The sequence below is a fragment of the Semicossyphus pulcher genome, unplaced genomic scaffold, assembly GCF_022749685.1.
Source record: "Semicossyphus pulcher isolate SPU_LCO1_2020_fin unplaced genomic scaffold, fSemPul1.0.p SCAF_1, whole genome shotgun sequence".
Lineage (NCBI taxonomy): Eukaryota > Metazoa > Chordata > Actinopteri > Labriformes > Labridae > Semicossyphus > Semicossyphus pulcher.
This window is the reverse complement of record NW_027211603.1, coordinates 17724738-17739984: the sequence shown is the minus strand read 5'-3', so window position 1 is coordinate 17739984 and position 15247 is coordinate 17724738. Positions and strand designations below refer to the sequence as shown.

Sequence of the window (15247 nt, the reverse complement as noted above, 5' to 3'; positions counted from 1 at the left end):
ATTTGGAACTTTGACACGTCATTTTGAAACAGATTGATAGGTTTAGGTTTCAAATAATTAAATATTTTATTATGGATATTAACAATCATACAAATAAGCCCAAAGAAACATGAAATTGTCCATGATGGATTTTTCTGTTGTCTGGCCTTCTCCTCTGACAGTCCAGCAGTCTCTTGTGTTCCTTCTGGCTTCTGTCTGTGACGCATTTCCTGGGAGTGTTGAAATGTTTCAGTCTGTTTCATTGTGTTTCTTTGGCACATCCTGGCTTTGCTGTCCTGAGGTCTTCAGCACAGGTTCATAATACGGTCTGTATATATAAATACCACCAGCAACTCCAAGCAGCGTGGCAAAGGCCATCTGTGTGAAAGGTATTCTCCTGCGAAACATTTCTTCTGTTGGTGTGAAATCCCGCTGTTGAGACACAAGAAGATCCTGAAAGAAGAGTAAAGTAGTGTTATCCAAGACACTTTGATAAGTTATCTAAATGTCTCTTTATATCATTTTGCATACCCGGTGTGTTGTTGAATGTTACACGTTCTTGCTAAATTTTTAGCATAGCTTGCTGCATGGATGTGGCCAGTTACTCTACATTCAGTGCAGGCTAAATTCTGTGTTGCTGGAGCAATTCTATTGTTTTAATAGCATATCCAGAGCCACCACATAGTTTTCTGCATACATTTAAACATTTATTTTCAATAGAAGAAGAAAACTCCAGACCTACCACATGATTTCTCCCCATGTTGCTATATTACAATTGAATAAGTCACAGATTGCTTTCAGTCCACAAATTCTTTTAAGATGACCAGGCCTGTGCAAGCTTTAAGGTTTGTCAAACATTGATCATTTGCAGATGGATAGTCAATCAATGAGTGTAAATTCAGGGTCATAAGAATGCTACAATGTTTTAAGGGTCGTATAGACCATTTTTCAAATGATCTTTGTTGGAACTTACTGTTAAAACTATTCCTTTGAAAAATGTAATGCCCTGTCAGTCTTATGTTGAAAAAATCCAGACCGGATATAAACACATTCCGACCACTAGCTTGACTGTGTACAAGCCGTTTGGCTAAATGCAACTCATACAGGACATTATAGCTGCTTTAGAGGCAAATCTTTGTAACTTTTATAACTCACCGAGAGAGTCGTTTATTGGAGCTGTGTGTGAGCACCGTACACAGCCACACAAAAGAACACGAAGATAAAAACTCGAGATACAAGTGCAAGGACTCCAAAGACACACTAGGACAGCATTCTTCTTCTACTAGGATTTCTGGCAGAATAGTACAATGCTGCAGTCCGCCACCTAGCGGAGTGTGCTGCAACACGCTTCATATTTCATCAGTGGGGAAGGAAGTATTCAGATCTCTTAAACCAGTAAAACGTGTAATACCACACTGTAAAAAAAAAATGCTAAAATTAAAAGTCAAATAATGGCTTAAGTAAAAGTATGTAGGCAGTATATTAGTTTAAGTGTAGTGTAAGTATATTCGGGAAAATATAACAAAAAATATAATAGTAAAATTACTTAAGGTTGAAAAGGTCCTTGTGACTCCTATATTATTATATATTATATCTTTTTTTAATATCATTACATTACTCATTACTCACACATTAATTTAAAAGCAACATGTTACTGCCGTAGTTGGTTTGAGTTCATTATTGGTTGATTGCTTTTGAAATTTTAATAATGATTATATATATATATATATATATTATTTTTATCATTAATATTATTATTATTGTTTTTGTTTTTTACTTCGTCGGTCAGAACCAATGACTGTAAATGGTCAGAACCCGGCCTTTCTATACTCTTATTTCGTAATTTCTTTACATAAAATATCGACTTTTACTTTGAAGGCAGGAAACAATGTTCCACCGGAAACTAAGTATGCATGCGGAAACGCAGCAAAACCTCTGAGCACAGTTCGCCCTGTGTTTACCTAAAGTTGATAGAAATACATTGTTGTTTAGTTTAATATGTAAAAGTTTAATGCTGTTAGTTTAATAACCTGAAGGCTTGGGTATACACATAACGCCTGACCAAATAGCTTACGTTATTTTTTATATTTGGTTAAGTTAATTTATATAAATGTCCTTGTGAGGAGTTCAGAGCTTCTGAATCTGACTGAACACACCTGACTTGCATCCTGACAGGTGTATTATGTTGGCAGTAGATTTTGAAGAAAAGCCAAGAGACAAAATGTCCTGATGGAGAACATCCGATCACGACTGAAGTTTGGAAATAAAGTCGAAGATGTGAAACTGAGGAAACGAAAATCTCAGCTGTACTCAAAAGAGGATGAATCTGCTCTTAACGACGGTGAGGTCTTATGTGTGATTTTATCATCTGTGGACAAGAAACGGTTGATCAAAGTAATGATGACCAAACATCTGTTTTTTCTGTTAATACATAATATAAATCAGTTGTATTAATGGTATTATGATGTAATTTCTCTTGAACTCCACAGGTGTGCTGAAAGCCAGAGTTGTTGTGTTTTGTTTGGCATTCAGACTAATAAACTGCTTCCTGGTTCAGACCAGCTTCGTCCCTGATGAGTACTGGCAATCTGTGGAGGTTTCCCATCGTATGGTCTTCAAATATCCTACATGCAGCTGTGTGTTGAATATAGATGATTATTATTGTTGTTATTAGCAAATGACACTGACAGTGTAGAAAGGACTGCTATATTAAAGTCTGTTTCTTGTCAGTAAGTAAATAATAATAATAATACATTCTTGATAAGTAATTTACCCACGTCATATCCCTGGATACCAAAATGATGTAACAAAACAAAAGCACCTCTTCACATTTGTGAAGCTGAAACCAGAGGCTTGGTGCTAATTTACCTTCTTCTATAACTCTATGCCACCTTAACAAAGTGACTTATGGGTACCTGACCTGGGAATGGAAGGAAGGAATAAGGGGATTTTCCTATCCACTCTTCTTTGGATTCATATACAAGATACTACACTTCATAAGATATGACTCAGTCCATCTCTTGGCAAGTTCACATATTTTCTATCCAGACAACTTTTTATATCTGCATGTCATTACATTTTTTGTCCTTTAGTCACTTTTCACTATTTTAACTTTCACTAAACCTGTTCGGTTTGTTTTGCAGATATGGCTGCCAAGAATAATCCAAGCGCTCCTGGCTGCGTCTGCAGATGTAAAATTCTTCTTCCTCACCCGAACGCTGCAGGGTCCAGATGTTGCAAAATGGACGGTAAAGAAACTGCCTGATATACTGCATGGCACTCTCCAAACAACCTTTATTTCTGTTATGTGACATTTTCTTACTTAAACAAGGAAAGAATATCAATTAGGAGAGATTGTTTTTGTTTGTTTTTGTAATAAATGCAGAACACAGAACTGTACTTTGACTTTCCTTTACATTTTATTTTGGCTTGATTGTTCACCTTGTGCAGATTTGTCTTCTTCCTAACCACACAGCATCTCCGCCCAAAAAATATTTCAAAAGGAGCAGGGTTGGATGAAACTGTAAGGAATCTATGCCTTGTATTTGCTGTACACTTTTTAATGGCGTCTCCCTGAGGTTTCTTGCTGTCTCTGTTCTCTCTTCACCTAAATTAACACGACTTGCCTCTCTGTTTCTTCTCTTCTTTAGTTCTTCTGCCATCTGTGCTCGTGGTTCTCGTGGTACTGCTGCACCAGGACCCTGACCAACAGCATGGAGACCACCCTCACCTACCTGGCTCTCTTTTACTTTCCCCTCCCTGGGTCCCAAACACACAGCAGGTCTCTGCTCTTTACATCTCTTCATACGTTTTCTCACTTTTAAATAATCTCATCTCCAAAAATAGATATTTACAGACACTTTGTTGATGTTTTTACAGCAAAAAATATTTGACCCTGGTCGCCTTGGCCGTCATCGTCCGACCAACAGCCCTGATCGTGTGGTTTCCTCTGCTGATGTACCACTTCTGGCAGGAAGAGAACAAACTGAGGCTCATCACTCATAACTACATTCCTATTGGGTTCGTGCTTTTCATCTACGGTCAATTTAATCTGTTTTTCATCCTCTTGTCTTCATTTATAATCCCTCTCTCATTTGCAGAGCTGTGGCGGTTGTGATTTCAACAGTGATTGACTGTATATTCTATGAAAAGGTAAAACATTAAAAGCAGCAGTAAGCTTTATTTAAAAATTACATGAATTTAAAGTCAAGTTTAACAGCTGCGCTCTCTGCTTTTCAGTTGACCCTGGTGCAGTACAACTTCCTGAAGTTTAACGTCTTCCACGGTGTGGCTGATTTTTACGGCTCTCACCCCTGGCACTGGTACCTCACTCAAGGGTTCCCCGTTGTGATCGGTCCTCATCTTCCTCTTTTCCTTCACGGGTGCACCCTCGCCTTGAAAAGATATAAGATCCTCCTGGCAGCAGTCGTCTGGACCATCATGGTTTACAGGTGAAAAATCTTTGATTAACAGCCAATCACAAACAAGGATTTACCCTGTCCCTGAAATGTTCTCATTGATAAACTTACACTTTTTAGAAGTTATATGAACATGAGTCCTGGTCGATCATGATGTGTTTTAGCTCTTAAACAAATTGATGACAAATTGTTTGAATCCTTTCCTTCAGTTTGCTTCCTCACAAGGAGTTCAGGTTCATCTATCCTGTGCTGCCGTTCTGCATGGTCTTCTGCGGTAAGTTCTCAATTACACATCAAACATTTCTTTTGTGGCTAAAACAGCCTGATCTGTGCTTGAATATTTTACACATATTCTTCTACAGGAATATCTTTGGCTAATCTGAAAGCGTGGCGACGAGCTGCTGCCTTCATGTTATTGGTGAGTAACCTGTCAGCAGCTCTCTACACCGGCCTGGTCCATCAGAGAGGAACTCTGGACGTCATGAACCACATGCAGACGCTTTGTGAAGCCAGCAGCTCCTCCAGCCCTCCAGATGTCCTCTTCCTAATGCCTTGCCACTCAACGCCTTTTTACAGGTATGGCTCACACCCGAGGGCCAGAGGGCAGCTGAGGAACTGTATAATGAGAGCTTAATGATGTCTTTAAAGTCAATTTATTAAGATTAGTAGTATATACACTTGTTTCATATATTTCTGTCTTATAGAGCTGATTCCAGTTAAACAATTGCATTTAATTACCTGGTGTTAAAAAAATATATAATACAACAAAATAATAAAAAATAATTTTCTACATAGCCCTTTTTTATGGCAAAGCACTTCAAATTCCTCTTCAAAATCCCTTGTTGGGTGAGTGTATAGAGGAAAAATGACACTAAATATACTTAAATATTCAAGTTCTAAATATGTAATCGCTGATTTAAGATGATTGTAGACTATTTTCAAGTTATACTAGCCCTATGAAACATCAAACTTTCTTGTGGGCCGCTGGTTTAGCTCAGTCAGTTTAGCAGGCACCCCATATACAGAGGCTACAGTCCTTGATGTAGCGGCCTCGGACTCGACTCCCAACCACAGACCTCTGCAGCATGTCACTTCCCATTCTCCTCTCCCAATATTTCTGTCTCTCCTTAGCTGTTCAGAAATATAAGCCAAAATAATCTTTAAAAAAACAAAAAAAATCCAAACTTGCCTGTAGAGAGATTCAATTAGTGGAGGCTTTACGCAGCAGCTGATGGTTCGCTCTCTTTGTAGCCACGTGCACTGTCCGATGAAGATGAGGTTTCTCGAGTGTCCTCCGGATCTGGGAGAGGAGGGGTACGTCGATGAAGCAGACAGATTCTATGACGACCCTCTTCACTGGCTCAGGACGTCATTCCCCTACAAATCTTCTTTACCGACTCACCTGGTTCTGTTTGACGTTTTGGAGAAGGTAAGTTAATCACAAGCTATGTTTCTCCATGCATAAACTTTAATAGTCTAAGCTGAGTGTTTCTGTTGCAGGACATCTCCGTGTTTTTGAAAGGGAACAACTTTGAGAGGACAGCAGAGATGTTTCACACTCATGTTCCTGAGGGAAGAGTTGGGGGAAGCGTCTTTATTTATGAAAGGCACTGAAAACCACTGGAACAATGGCAACTCAAATTTCCTTAATGAAAATCATGTATTTGCTACTGAAATAAATATTTTTAAGTGCTATTTCACTTTCAAATGTGTGGGTTTTTGTTTTTTCAATTCACAACTAAATTTTGTGTGACATTAATTTTCCAGTCATGTTAATCAAACTGTCAGGTCCAGTTAAAACCAGCAGCGAGGAATGTTAGAAACAAGCAATAGAAAATAAGCATAAAGTGTTTGTAGCAGCAAAACAACTGCAGGTTTTACACAGAAACATCAAAAATGTGGAAAGTCTTTGTTTCACTTTAGTTCAAAATTGCATAATAGTTTGATTACCAATGAACAGTATCAGCCCAATCTTTTTTAACATAAGTACTGTAGTTGTAGATCATATAAATGGATTTACAGCAGGAAATCTGCATCACGTCTCTAATTCTAAAGGCCAAAAAATAATTGTACAATTTCAAATGAACTCTCACGTTACAAATGTGCAGATGACGTAGGATCTTTCACTGAAATGATTACTTCACTAAACACAGAACAAATTAAAGACGCTCAGTAGCATTAAAACATTAACATTGTGCAAACTTACAAAAAAAAGCAGACTCTGCATCTAAATACAACCTGAAACAGAATTCGCACCTAAAACATGAAACCAGTTGAAGTGTTTTCAGTATTTGGGATCAAACGGCATCGGGCCCAGTTCTATTTTCACATCAGCCATGTGCCTGTCTGCGTTTCTTCCGCATCGGCTCCACTTGCGAATTTGTGGTCGAGATCTGACTCTCTGCTGCTTTCGCTGGTGATGCTTCGCCCTCGACGACTCTTTTGAGTCAGAGTCGGGTCTTTCAAATGGCCCGCTGTGAGATTTAAACACAAAACATAAATGGCATAAATATTTGGTAGAGAAACGTCTAAAAATAGAGACAAACAGGTCCTAAGTTGAAGACATTTAAATCTAATTCACAGGGTGTTGTATTTTTGTAAAACGTTAGAGGTAGTCAAGATCAACTATCAGTTGATATCCATATTAGTTATTATTATTATTATTATAAGTTAGAATCCATATTATCTGCTGAATTTTCTGTTGCTTACGCTGAGCCAGCGTGTTTGCTGCCAATATACAGAGCAAGAGCTGTGAACAAACACCAGAGAAATCTGGTGTTTGTTCACAGCTCTCTACAATGTCTCTACAATGCTCAATTTCAGTCTTATTACAGATCAGTTCCTCAGTAAAAGTAGCTCTATCCAGATGAAAAGAATCATTTAGATGACATACTTTTACCCACAGGAGACTCACTTTGGACCGTAGCTTTTTGTGTAAGCCTCTCCAAAGAAGTGCCGGTAGACATAATCATCCAGATCTCCAAACACATCGTCGTCCAGGCCGTGATACTCGTGCATGTCGTTCAGGTAGTCCTCCACGCCGCTAACAAAGTCTGTGAACAGCATGCGGTCATGGATGAACACCCCGTTGTGGAAGAAGTTGTTGATGAACATCTCCAGCTCTTTCCAGTGGTGGAAGTGGTCGACCTCCTGTTGCAGGTAGCTCTGCATCAGCTGGTAAAATTCGTCTGCTCTGATTGGCTCCATGGCTTTGTTGAAGAGACTCATGGACTCCTGGTAGGCGCAGTCGAACACCCCGGAGCATCCTTTGAAGTTGGCCTTGTGGGTGTTTTGACCTTGATCATTGTGAACTTTGTCTCCTGATTTCCGTGTGTTGTGGTTGCTCTGGAAGAAGTCGTCGAATTTGTGCGAGTGTCTGTGATGAGGTTTGTGGAATCTGTGCTGCCACGACTCCTTTGTGATTTTCTCACCACGTCTCTTATCGTAGAAGCCTCTGGCTTTGTTGATGAAGGTTGAAGCGGAGTCCTTGAAGTGTCGGAAAGTCAGTTTGACGGAATCTGAAAACTTCCTCAGGTTCTCCTTCACAGCTTCCTTTGCTTTCTTTATCTGCTCTTTGTGGTGATGGACGAACTCCTTGGTGGAATTCTTCACAGCATCAAATGTCTCTTTCACTTTGCCTGCCATGCCATGTTTTGGTTTTTTCACTTTGGACTCTGTGTCTCCTTTGGCTCTGTCTTCTTTGGTTTCCACATACAGCCTCTCCCACAGGTCGGAGCGCTGCTGCTCAAAGTTCAGTCTCTTCTCCAGCTCCATCAGACGTGACTGCAGCTCTTCTGCCTCTGAGCCGCCGTCCTTTCCAGCTTCAGACATGCGACTTCTCAGCAGGTTTAACTCTCTCCTCAGCTCGTCGGTCACCTTCTTCTCCTTGTCCAGCTTCTTCTTCAGTGTGTGTGCCTCAGCCATCATGTCTTCCCTCTGGCTTCGGATCAACCGTTTCTCCTCCTCCAGCTGGTCTTTCAGCCTATGGTTTTCCGACAGCAGCGAGTCCGCACCAGCTCCCATCGCCTCCCGTTCTCTGATCTTAGAGCGCAGGTTTCTCAGCTCCTCCTGTAAGGTGGACAGAGACTTTTCTTCACGTTCCAGGGAGCTTTTCAGCAGCTGGTTCTCAGCTGTCAGCTTCTGGTGCTGTGACACAATGTTAGTTCTCTCGTTAGCCTTCTGTTTCAGCAACGTTTCCAGGTCGTCTCTCTGGGCCTTCGCGGGAAAGAAGGAACAAGAGGAGAAAAATGATGGCTTTAAAAGTGGTTCTCTTGTTTTGAGAGTTTGGCTTCAGTATTGACTTACAACTCATCTTATTTCCTTAATTATTCTTTATTCTGTGTGTGTAGTATAAAGGGACTACATCTCAATACAGTACACTCTCACATTGGTAATGATGCCTTAAGATGACCTACAAAAGCAAACCAGCAAGAACATCCCCTATGCCATCTATGGAGATCCTATGACACAGGATTTACTGGTCTTGTCCACAAGTGCAGCCAAAATCTACACAAAATTAGTCACCTGAATTTGAGCCTGTTTGAAGTTGAGCACCTGGTTCTCTTTCTTTATCTTCTCGACCACCTCTGTGAGCAGTGAAATAACTTTTTGCTCATCCAGGTCGTCAAGGAAAAAGTCATCCTCTCGGATCTGAGTGAGACAAGGAAGAAACAAGCCCCTTAAAGTTTCAGATATTTGAGTCATGATTGTTGATTGTGGGGAGAATTATCAGTCAAAGCATGCGTCATTTTGGCATCTTCATTTTTCGGTGGAACACCTGGTATTAACATGTGGTTTGCATGATCGGATCACAAGTGGTCAGCTCCAGCCACTAGTGTTCACACTTTGCATTTCAATGCGTCTCCTAATGCGTCTTCAGTGACCACTTGTGAACGGATCTCACTTTCCCGCTCTGTATGCAAATGAACACGGAGCCTCGTTGACCTTGATAAGACTTTAAAAACTTCATATAATACAAACAACACGGTGCAGACTCGCAGCACAAAGAGGGGGAGAGGGGGAGTGTTCAGACATGTAGTTGATGCTGTCCAACTTGTGATCCGATCACGATAACCACATGGTGAAACCAGGTCTGTTAAGCAACACCTGTAATCTAATGAAATAAAAGAGCCCGGCAGAGTTCTGCTTTAGTTCTTCATTTGTTTACTCAGCTCAGTGGAAGATTTCAAGGCTTTGTGTTGGCATTATAGTATTGGTGTATTTGGCTGCATTACATTTAAAGTTATTTCCAAGTACTTTAACTAAACACATAGCGAGCAACAATACAATACAATAAGGGTATAATAATCAATATTGACCAACAATGAACCAGCACACCTGCGCTAGAGTGTCAACAGTTAAAAATGACTCAAGACAGGTTTTTATTATTGATTTATTACAACACTGTTTTACTGGCTTCCTCTGTAATGTGCAGGGTTTCTATATCTGGTCAAACAAGCATTTAAGAATAGAAGAAGAGTAGAAATGCAGAGTACAGAAGGAGTTAAAGATAATTATCATGTTCATTCTGCAGCAGTAGGTAATTGCTGCTGTTGTGACCTGTGTTATCACTGACCTGGTTTGTTAAAGGTTGCTCCCTGGTGTGTCGTTGAAGCAGATCTCTCACAACATCAAGTTCATTCTCTCTGATTTTCTCCACAGTTTTTTGCCTTTCTTGAATCTGGACTGTGCCTGTAAGATCATTGACATATTAAATATATATTTACACACAACATGTAAAAGAATAGTTCAGGAAAGTCTACATGTCCACTTCAATCCATAGTTAACAATACTCTCAGCACAGTAATAATCGTAGCAGGAATCTGTGAATTTTTCTGCGGTGAACTTCTTACCATAGAAATGACCAAAGCCCATGCTGATGGCGATGACGAGGGCAATCAGGATGCACTTGTTGAGGATGCTGCTGCCTGGTCTTTGCATTTGGACATCCAGAGCAGCAGCGGGGCAAACTTCAGTCTGCTCCTCCTGCTGCTTCTCTTCTTCGACTTCCTCTTCCTCCTTCTCTTCCTCACTGTGGTTAGACTCCAGCACCTCCTCCTCTTCAGGCTCTGTGGTGATGCTAGTGGTATTCTTCCTTAACCTTCGTCTACGGACAACATTACTGGGGCTTCTTCCCGCTTCGTCCTCGCTGCTGCTTGAGTTTGTCACTGCAGGCTGCTGCGCTGGGAACACTACAGTAAAATACACACAGGTAAGGTTACAGTGATCATAGGGACGATAGAAATCAACAGGAGAAAAAGATACAAACAAAAGTTACAGGCTTTCAAACCGTGCAAGGTTAATAATGCAGAAAATCACCTAATAATACTGAACCTTATTGTTAAAAGTTCTTTCTTTCAAATTCTTTTGTGTTTGTGAAATGTTTTTTAATGGCTGAAAAGATGAACTGAAATACTCTCCTGTTGCTCTGATGTACTCTTATGGTGTGTTTGACAGTTTAAACCTTATTCTTTCATCTAAAGCCCCGGTGGTGTCAAAAGGATGTGGAAGCAAAATAAGAAATGTATATAAAAAACATAATTGAAAGTAGGCTTCATCATCTTGGAGAGATGAGGCATTTTGTGGGTCTCTGAACACTCTTGCCCTTTTCCACTCTCAGTCTGCTCACCAAGTTCCAGGATCAAGAGATTTGAGTGGTTAGTAGGCCATGCTGGGTTGATCTTGTATCTCGAATACAACCTGGCCTGTGTTGCCTCTGAGCTCCTAAATTATTTTTGTTGGATCATCTGTTTTGCTTTTAATCTTTGTTGACCAAAAGAATGAATACAAAGAAGGAAAGTTTGTTTGTTCGTGTTTGGTGCACACACCAGACTATTTATATGACTTCTTCTATTCTATGTCAGGCCTGCAAACAACCAAACAAGCCATGTGTGCTAAAACAGTGAAGGAAACCACACAGCATTGTGGTTTAACGTGCTACTAAAAGAGGAACAGCCGAGTCAAATCAACATGTGTTCATGTCAGAAACGTTATAGTTGCTGAGCAAGCTTTGCATTGTATTAGATTCACTCCAGATTCAATCAGGCCACCTGGAAAAGAGCGGCCTCCAGTGAGCTGACTTCTCAGATGGTGGCCGAGGTTCACGAGAGTCTGAGGAAGTTTCCAGTGACTCAACATCAAACCTGCTTTGTTGACGTAGAAAACAGGCAGAGGAAGAAAGTTTTTGTTTTCTCTGTGTCCAACCTTTGGCTGTAATATGGATTCAATTTAGCTTGTTTAAGAAAACCCGAGGACAGTTCAGTGTGTTAGTGTGTGTGTTGTTGCAGCCTTACCAGTCTCTGCAGCGGTGAAGGCGTACTGGCTGCTGCAGGAGGTGCCGAGGTAGAACTCCTCGTTGGCTGCTGCCTCCTCTTCCTCCTCAGCGTGCTCGTCCTCCTTCAGGTCTCGCAGAGTCACGATGTCCGAGTGATCGCTGGAGGACAACACTGTCACGTGCTCTTTCACTGTGGTGTTGTCTCCGGCCTGGAGGAGATATAATATGTTGAAGAAAGATTGCAGAGGGAGCAGCAGAAAAATTACTTAAAGAAACATCCTACGATCGTATCCATTCATTCCTTTTCATGGTCCTGTTACCTCTGATGCGCACAGTGTCTCATCTATGGTTTTTTCTTCCAGAGTGTCATCAAGTGACTCAGCAACTCTCTTCTCAACGCACTCAGCTGAAAATATAAAAAACACAAATTAAGAAAATTAAAATCATATCAAGCTATGTTTCTACTGCAGCTTAATATGATTTATTATCGAAAGAAAAATTAAACATCAGAAAGAGGGGAAGATAAAAAAAATGAAAGTAAAAGTGGCTCCTGCAGTACTCTCAGAAGTCTTATAATGTGGTATTCCTGTGTGCACATAAACACATGGTATACCAAATGCCTTACAAATAACTTCATTACAGTAAAAAAGCTTGATAAGTCTGCTACTAAGGATCCCAAGCTAAAAAAATGTATAACGCGGATATTAACCAGCTGTTGCAGAGGCCTGTTCATCCTGCAGCTCTGCCTTCGCCGCTGGAAGGCGCTCTAACAGCTCGGCTCCATACTCCACCGTAGCCTCCGAGCCCAGCAACTCGATATCGGAACCCTGCAGACACAGACAGCAGACATTAAAACTTAACGTGATGGAGGAAATATTTCTTCATTAATTCAGATTCATAGTTATAGAGTTTCCTGAGATATACGATGAATTCAAACATCACATACAAACATACAGTATTCAGCAAGAAGCCCACAGTAAGTATTTCTATGTAAGGTAAACTGTTGGCATGGATTTATCAGTTAATAAAAGACTTATAAAAAGTTATAATGTTATAAAAAAGATCCCACATAAAGAAAGTTGTCATCAACTTGTATGTTTCATGTGATAAACTTTTCCCTCACAGAAATGACTCATATTTGAGGTTGTTTTTTTACATTATAACAAACCCTCCACACTTTGTTGCAACCTTAAAATGTCAAAAACTAAACAACAAATGAAAAAGCTAGCTGGAATTAGGACAAGGGAAAAAGGCTTTTTACCTCATTACTAATAATGGTCCAGCCACAGGACGACTCTGTATCACTTGACGTCTCTGACATTTCTGTCAGTTTGTCAGCAATATACAGGGATCTACGGGAGATAAAGAGGTTAAACGCTGAAAACAGTTGGTCACGATGAAAAAGATAAAGTAGGTCAGTATGTCAGGAACATTCCCATCATCACCTTTTCCACATGTTTATGTTCTGACACTATTCTGCTCTTTACAATAAAGGAGTTGTTTATGATTGACAGATTAAACTGATACAAGCATCTGCTACTTCTTTACTGTATTTATTTAATGAAAATTAATGGGTTGGCCCAGTGAATTAGAACTTTCTGAACTGAAGACAAAAAAGGACAGTAATAATAATATACTGCTCCTTTTTCTGACTAAGCAGGCACTGTTTTCTTCCAGGCCAGGCCATCAAACCTGACCCCCCAGAAGCCTTCTAGTCTGTTACTGTTTCACTTTTAGTGCATCACTGGAAAAATACTGAAAACAGACTTATTGAATGGAAAAAGTTCCACAACTGTATGGTATTAAAGTGGTTATATTAACTGTCAGTGATATCAGCATGGTGTCAGGGTACATTACGTACTCTGCTTGTTCATGAACTTGATACTGAGTACTCGTCACTTAAATACTTATAAAACAAACAAACTAAACAGCGACTTATAGTGGTGACAAACTACAGTGCCATCTAACAGATGATGCCAGCTCCTGCGGCCTGACAATGAAAACAGCTTGTTTGCCTCAAAAACAGCGAATACAATGATGAACACTGCAGCCGTTAGCTGTAGCTAGCTGACATTAGCTTGATACGTTAACATTTAATAATGTCATTTAGTTGGTTCGCATCTACTTATCTCACTAAACAGGGTACTTCTAAACATTGCCTCTTTCAACATCGTCAGAACAAATAATTAGTTCCGTATCCACAAAGCTCGTACATTTTAGCAGCTCCTTAACACCACTGGCCTTAAAAAACACTAGGGAAAATCACTAACTCACCGGTGTTTTACGCCCAACGACGAAGCAGCTGTTTACAAGAAGCCCCAGAGTTGTTGCAGTATGCCTAGCCCCCAGGTTATCCTTTAACAACACTGCAAAGCCAACTGTAAACGGGAAATGTAGTTTAGATTGATACAGTTGTACATGAAGCGCAACGCCTTCACCGAACTTCTGAAACTACATTTCCCAGAAACCAGCGCAGTGGCCAAACAGGCTCTGTGTGGGTGGAGCAAACCGTTTGGAAACATCTTGCGGCTACAAAATAATAAACATAAACAAGAAAGCGTGATAAAGCCAGCTCCCACCGAAATATCTACGGAGACAAAAAAACAATCATTTGTACGTTTTTGTACTTTGTTTTATGCTGTGTTGTAGCATTATTAACAGAGGTTTTGTTTAAAATAGCTTGTTGCTTTAATACTGAAAAGTTCAACCACCCAACAGAGAGCACGTGCTGGGGTCCGTTTCAGAAAACAGGTTTAGTTAAAACCCCGGGATGTTAACCCTGAAATATTGGAAACCTCGGGTTTGCCGTTTCAGAAAGAGAGGTAACTTTAACTCTGAGTTGGTTACTATGGTAACTATGTCTGTGAACCTTACCTGGTCGGGAGCAGGTTTTCTTCAGGAAACTCCGAGTTTCGCTCTATCTCCTCCCTCTAGAATATAAAACCCTCATTCGACTTCCTCAATTATTCAGGCCGTCTCACGCGCGTCTCTGTGGTGCTCTTACCCCTTTGCAAAAGTTTTTTATAATTATGATTTTTTTAAAAATCAAAAGACAAATCTGTGTCAAAGTCATCATTTTTAGATTTTCCACCACCACTCCCTAGATCACTCAAATAAGACGCCGTAAATTGTTGGATTATTTTTTTTAAACAAACACAATTCAGTTTAATCAACATAAATTATGATGTATATGAAGTCAGCATCATGTTAGGGATAAAGCTAAAGCTAAAACAGCCACTGAATGATGTTTCATTAGTTTGATATTTAAAATATGATTGAAGTGAGGTTCAGCCATGAGCCTGTTCTGCCTGAGCCGCACCTTTGAATAATGTTCTGGTATTTTATTTTTAACTGCTTCCATGTACGATTTTCTCCCACTGGATTGCTCCTAAATTAATATAAATTTTAGCTTCCGGTCGTGATTAAGTATTAAATAAATAGACCAGTTCAAACTTGCGAATTTACTCGAGCAGCAGTTTCTTCCACGCCGCTTCTCTCTCGTTTGCAGCTGCAGCCGTGTTACTTTATTTTTCTTAAAACATGCTCGTATTCGCTGAACGTCCGCATGAGGATTTGG

The 15247-nt window shown here is 40.1% G+C and overlaps 3 protein-coding genes across 8 annotated transcripts; 1 reads left to right on the top strand and 2 right to left on the bottom strand.

The window, feature by feature from the left end:
• Window positions 1–53: 53 nt before the first annotated feature.
• Window positions 54–1259, bottom strand: LOC138593030 (protein PIGBOS1). Of its 2 annotated transcripts, none has more exons than XM_069663854.1 (2): window positions 1135–1259; window positions 54–432 (listed from the first exon to the last, which is right to left on the bottom strand). In XM_069663854.1, exon 2 carries the CDS (start codon window positions 385–387, stop codon window positions 229–231), a length of 159 nt encoding a protein of 52 aa, XP_069519955.1. In that variant the 5' UTR covers window positions 388–432; window positions 1135–1259; the 3' UTR covers window positions 54–228. The 2 variants fall into 2 exon arrangements, with proteins under 2 accessions (XP_069519955.1, XP_069519962.1); XM_069663861.1 differs by having other exon boundaries at window positions 54–411.
• Window positions 1260–1914: 655 nt separating this feature from the next.
• On the top strand, window positions 1915–6105 carry pigb (phosphatidylinositol glycan anchor biosynthesis, class B). Its single transcript, XM_069661387.1, has 12 exons — window positions 1915–2320; window positions 2469–2598; window positions 2885–3002; window positions 3123–3227; window positions 3630–3760; window positions 3859–3999; window positions 4080–4131; window positions 4219–4430; window positions 4607–4671; window positions 4760–4973; window positions 5649–5826; window positions 5898–6105. Exons 1-12 carry the CDS (start codon window positions 2209–2211, stop codon window positions 6009–6011), a joined length of 1572 nt encoding a protein of 523 aa, XP_069517488.1. The 5' UTR covers window positions 1915–2208; the 3' UTR covers window positions 6012–6105.
• ccpg1 (cell cycle progression 1) lies at window positions 5977–14027 on the bottom strand. 5 transcript variants are annotated; one of them, XM_069661349.1, is made up of 11 exons: window positions 13945–14027; window positions 12932–13022; window positions 12380–12497; window positions 11991–12076; window positions 11690–11879; window positions 11447–11542; window positions 10250–10588; window positions 9973–10088; window positions 8922–9047; window positions 7312–8612; window positions 5977–6871 (listed from the first exon to the last, which is right to left on the bottom strand). In XM_069661349.1, the coding sequence occupies exons 2-11, from the start codon at window positions 12989–12991 to the stop codon at window positions 6682–6684; spliced, it is 2622 nt and encodes an 873-aa protein (XP_069517450.1). In that variant the 5' UTR covers window positions 12992–13022; window positions 13945–14027; the 3' UTR covers window positions 5977–6681. The 5 variants fall into 5 exon arrangements, with proteins under 5 accessions (XP_069517450.1, XP_069517466.1, XP_069517457.1 ...); XM_069661372.1 differs by having other exon boundaries at window positions 6784–6871; window positions 7291–8612; XM_069661378.1 differs by having other exon boundaries at window positions 6846–6871; window positions 7301–8612.
• Window positions 14028–15247: the final 1220 nt, after the last annotated feature.

Excerpts from the sequence above, each read along its gene's own strand:
- LOC138593030 (XM_069663854.1), bottom strand. The coding sequence starts at position 387 with ATGTTTCGCAGGAGAATACCTTTCACACAGATGGCCTTTGCCACGCTG.
- pigb (XM_069661387.1), top strand. The coding sequence starts at position 2,209 with ATGGAGAACATCCGATCACGACTGAAGTTTGGAAATAAAGTCGAAGAT. Across the intron at positions 3,228-3,629 it reads CAGATGTTGCAAAATGGACG|TTCTTCTGCCATCTGTGCTC; the intron begins GTAAAGAAACTG and ends TCTCTTCTTTAG. Across the intron at positions 3,761-3,858 it reads GGGTCCCAAACACACAGCAG|CAAAAAATATTTGACCCTGG; the intron begins GTCTCTGCTCTT and ends ATGTTTTTACAG.
- ccpg1 (XM_069661349.1), bottom strand. The coding sequence starts at position 12,991 with ATGTCAGAGACGTCAAGTGATACAGAGTCGTCCTGTGGCTGGACCATT. Across the intron at positions 11,543-11,689 it reads CTTCACCGCTGCAGAGACTG|CAGGTTTGATGTTGAGTCAC; the intron begins GTAAGGCTGCAA and ends ACGTCAACAAAG. Across the intron at positions 9,048-9,972 it reads AGCAACCTTTAACAAACCAG|ATCCGAGAGGATGACTTTTT; the intron begins GTCAGTGATAAC and ends TGTCTCACTCAG.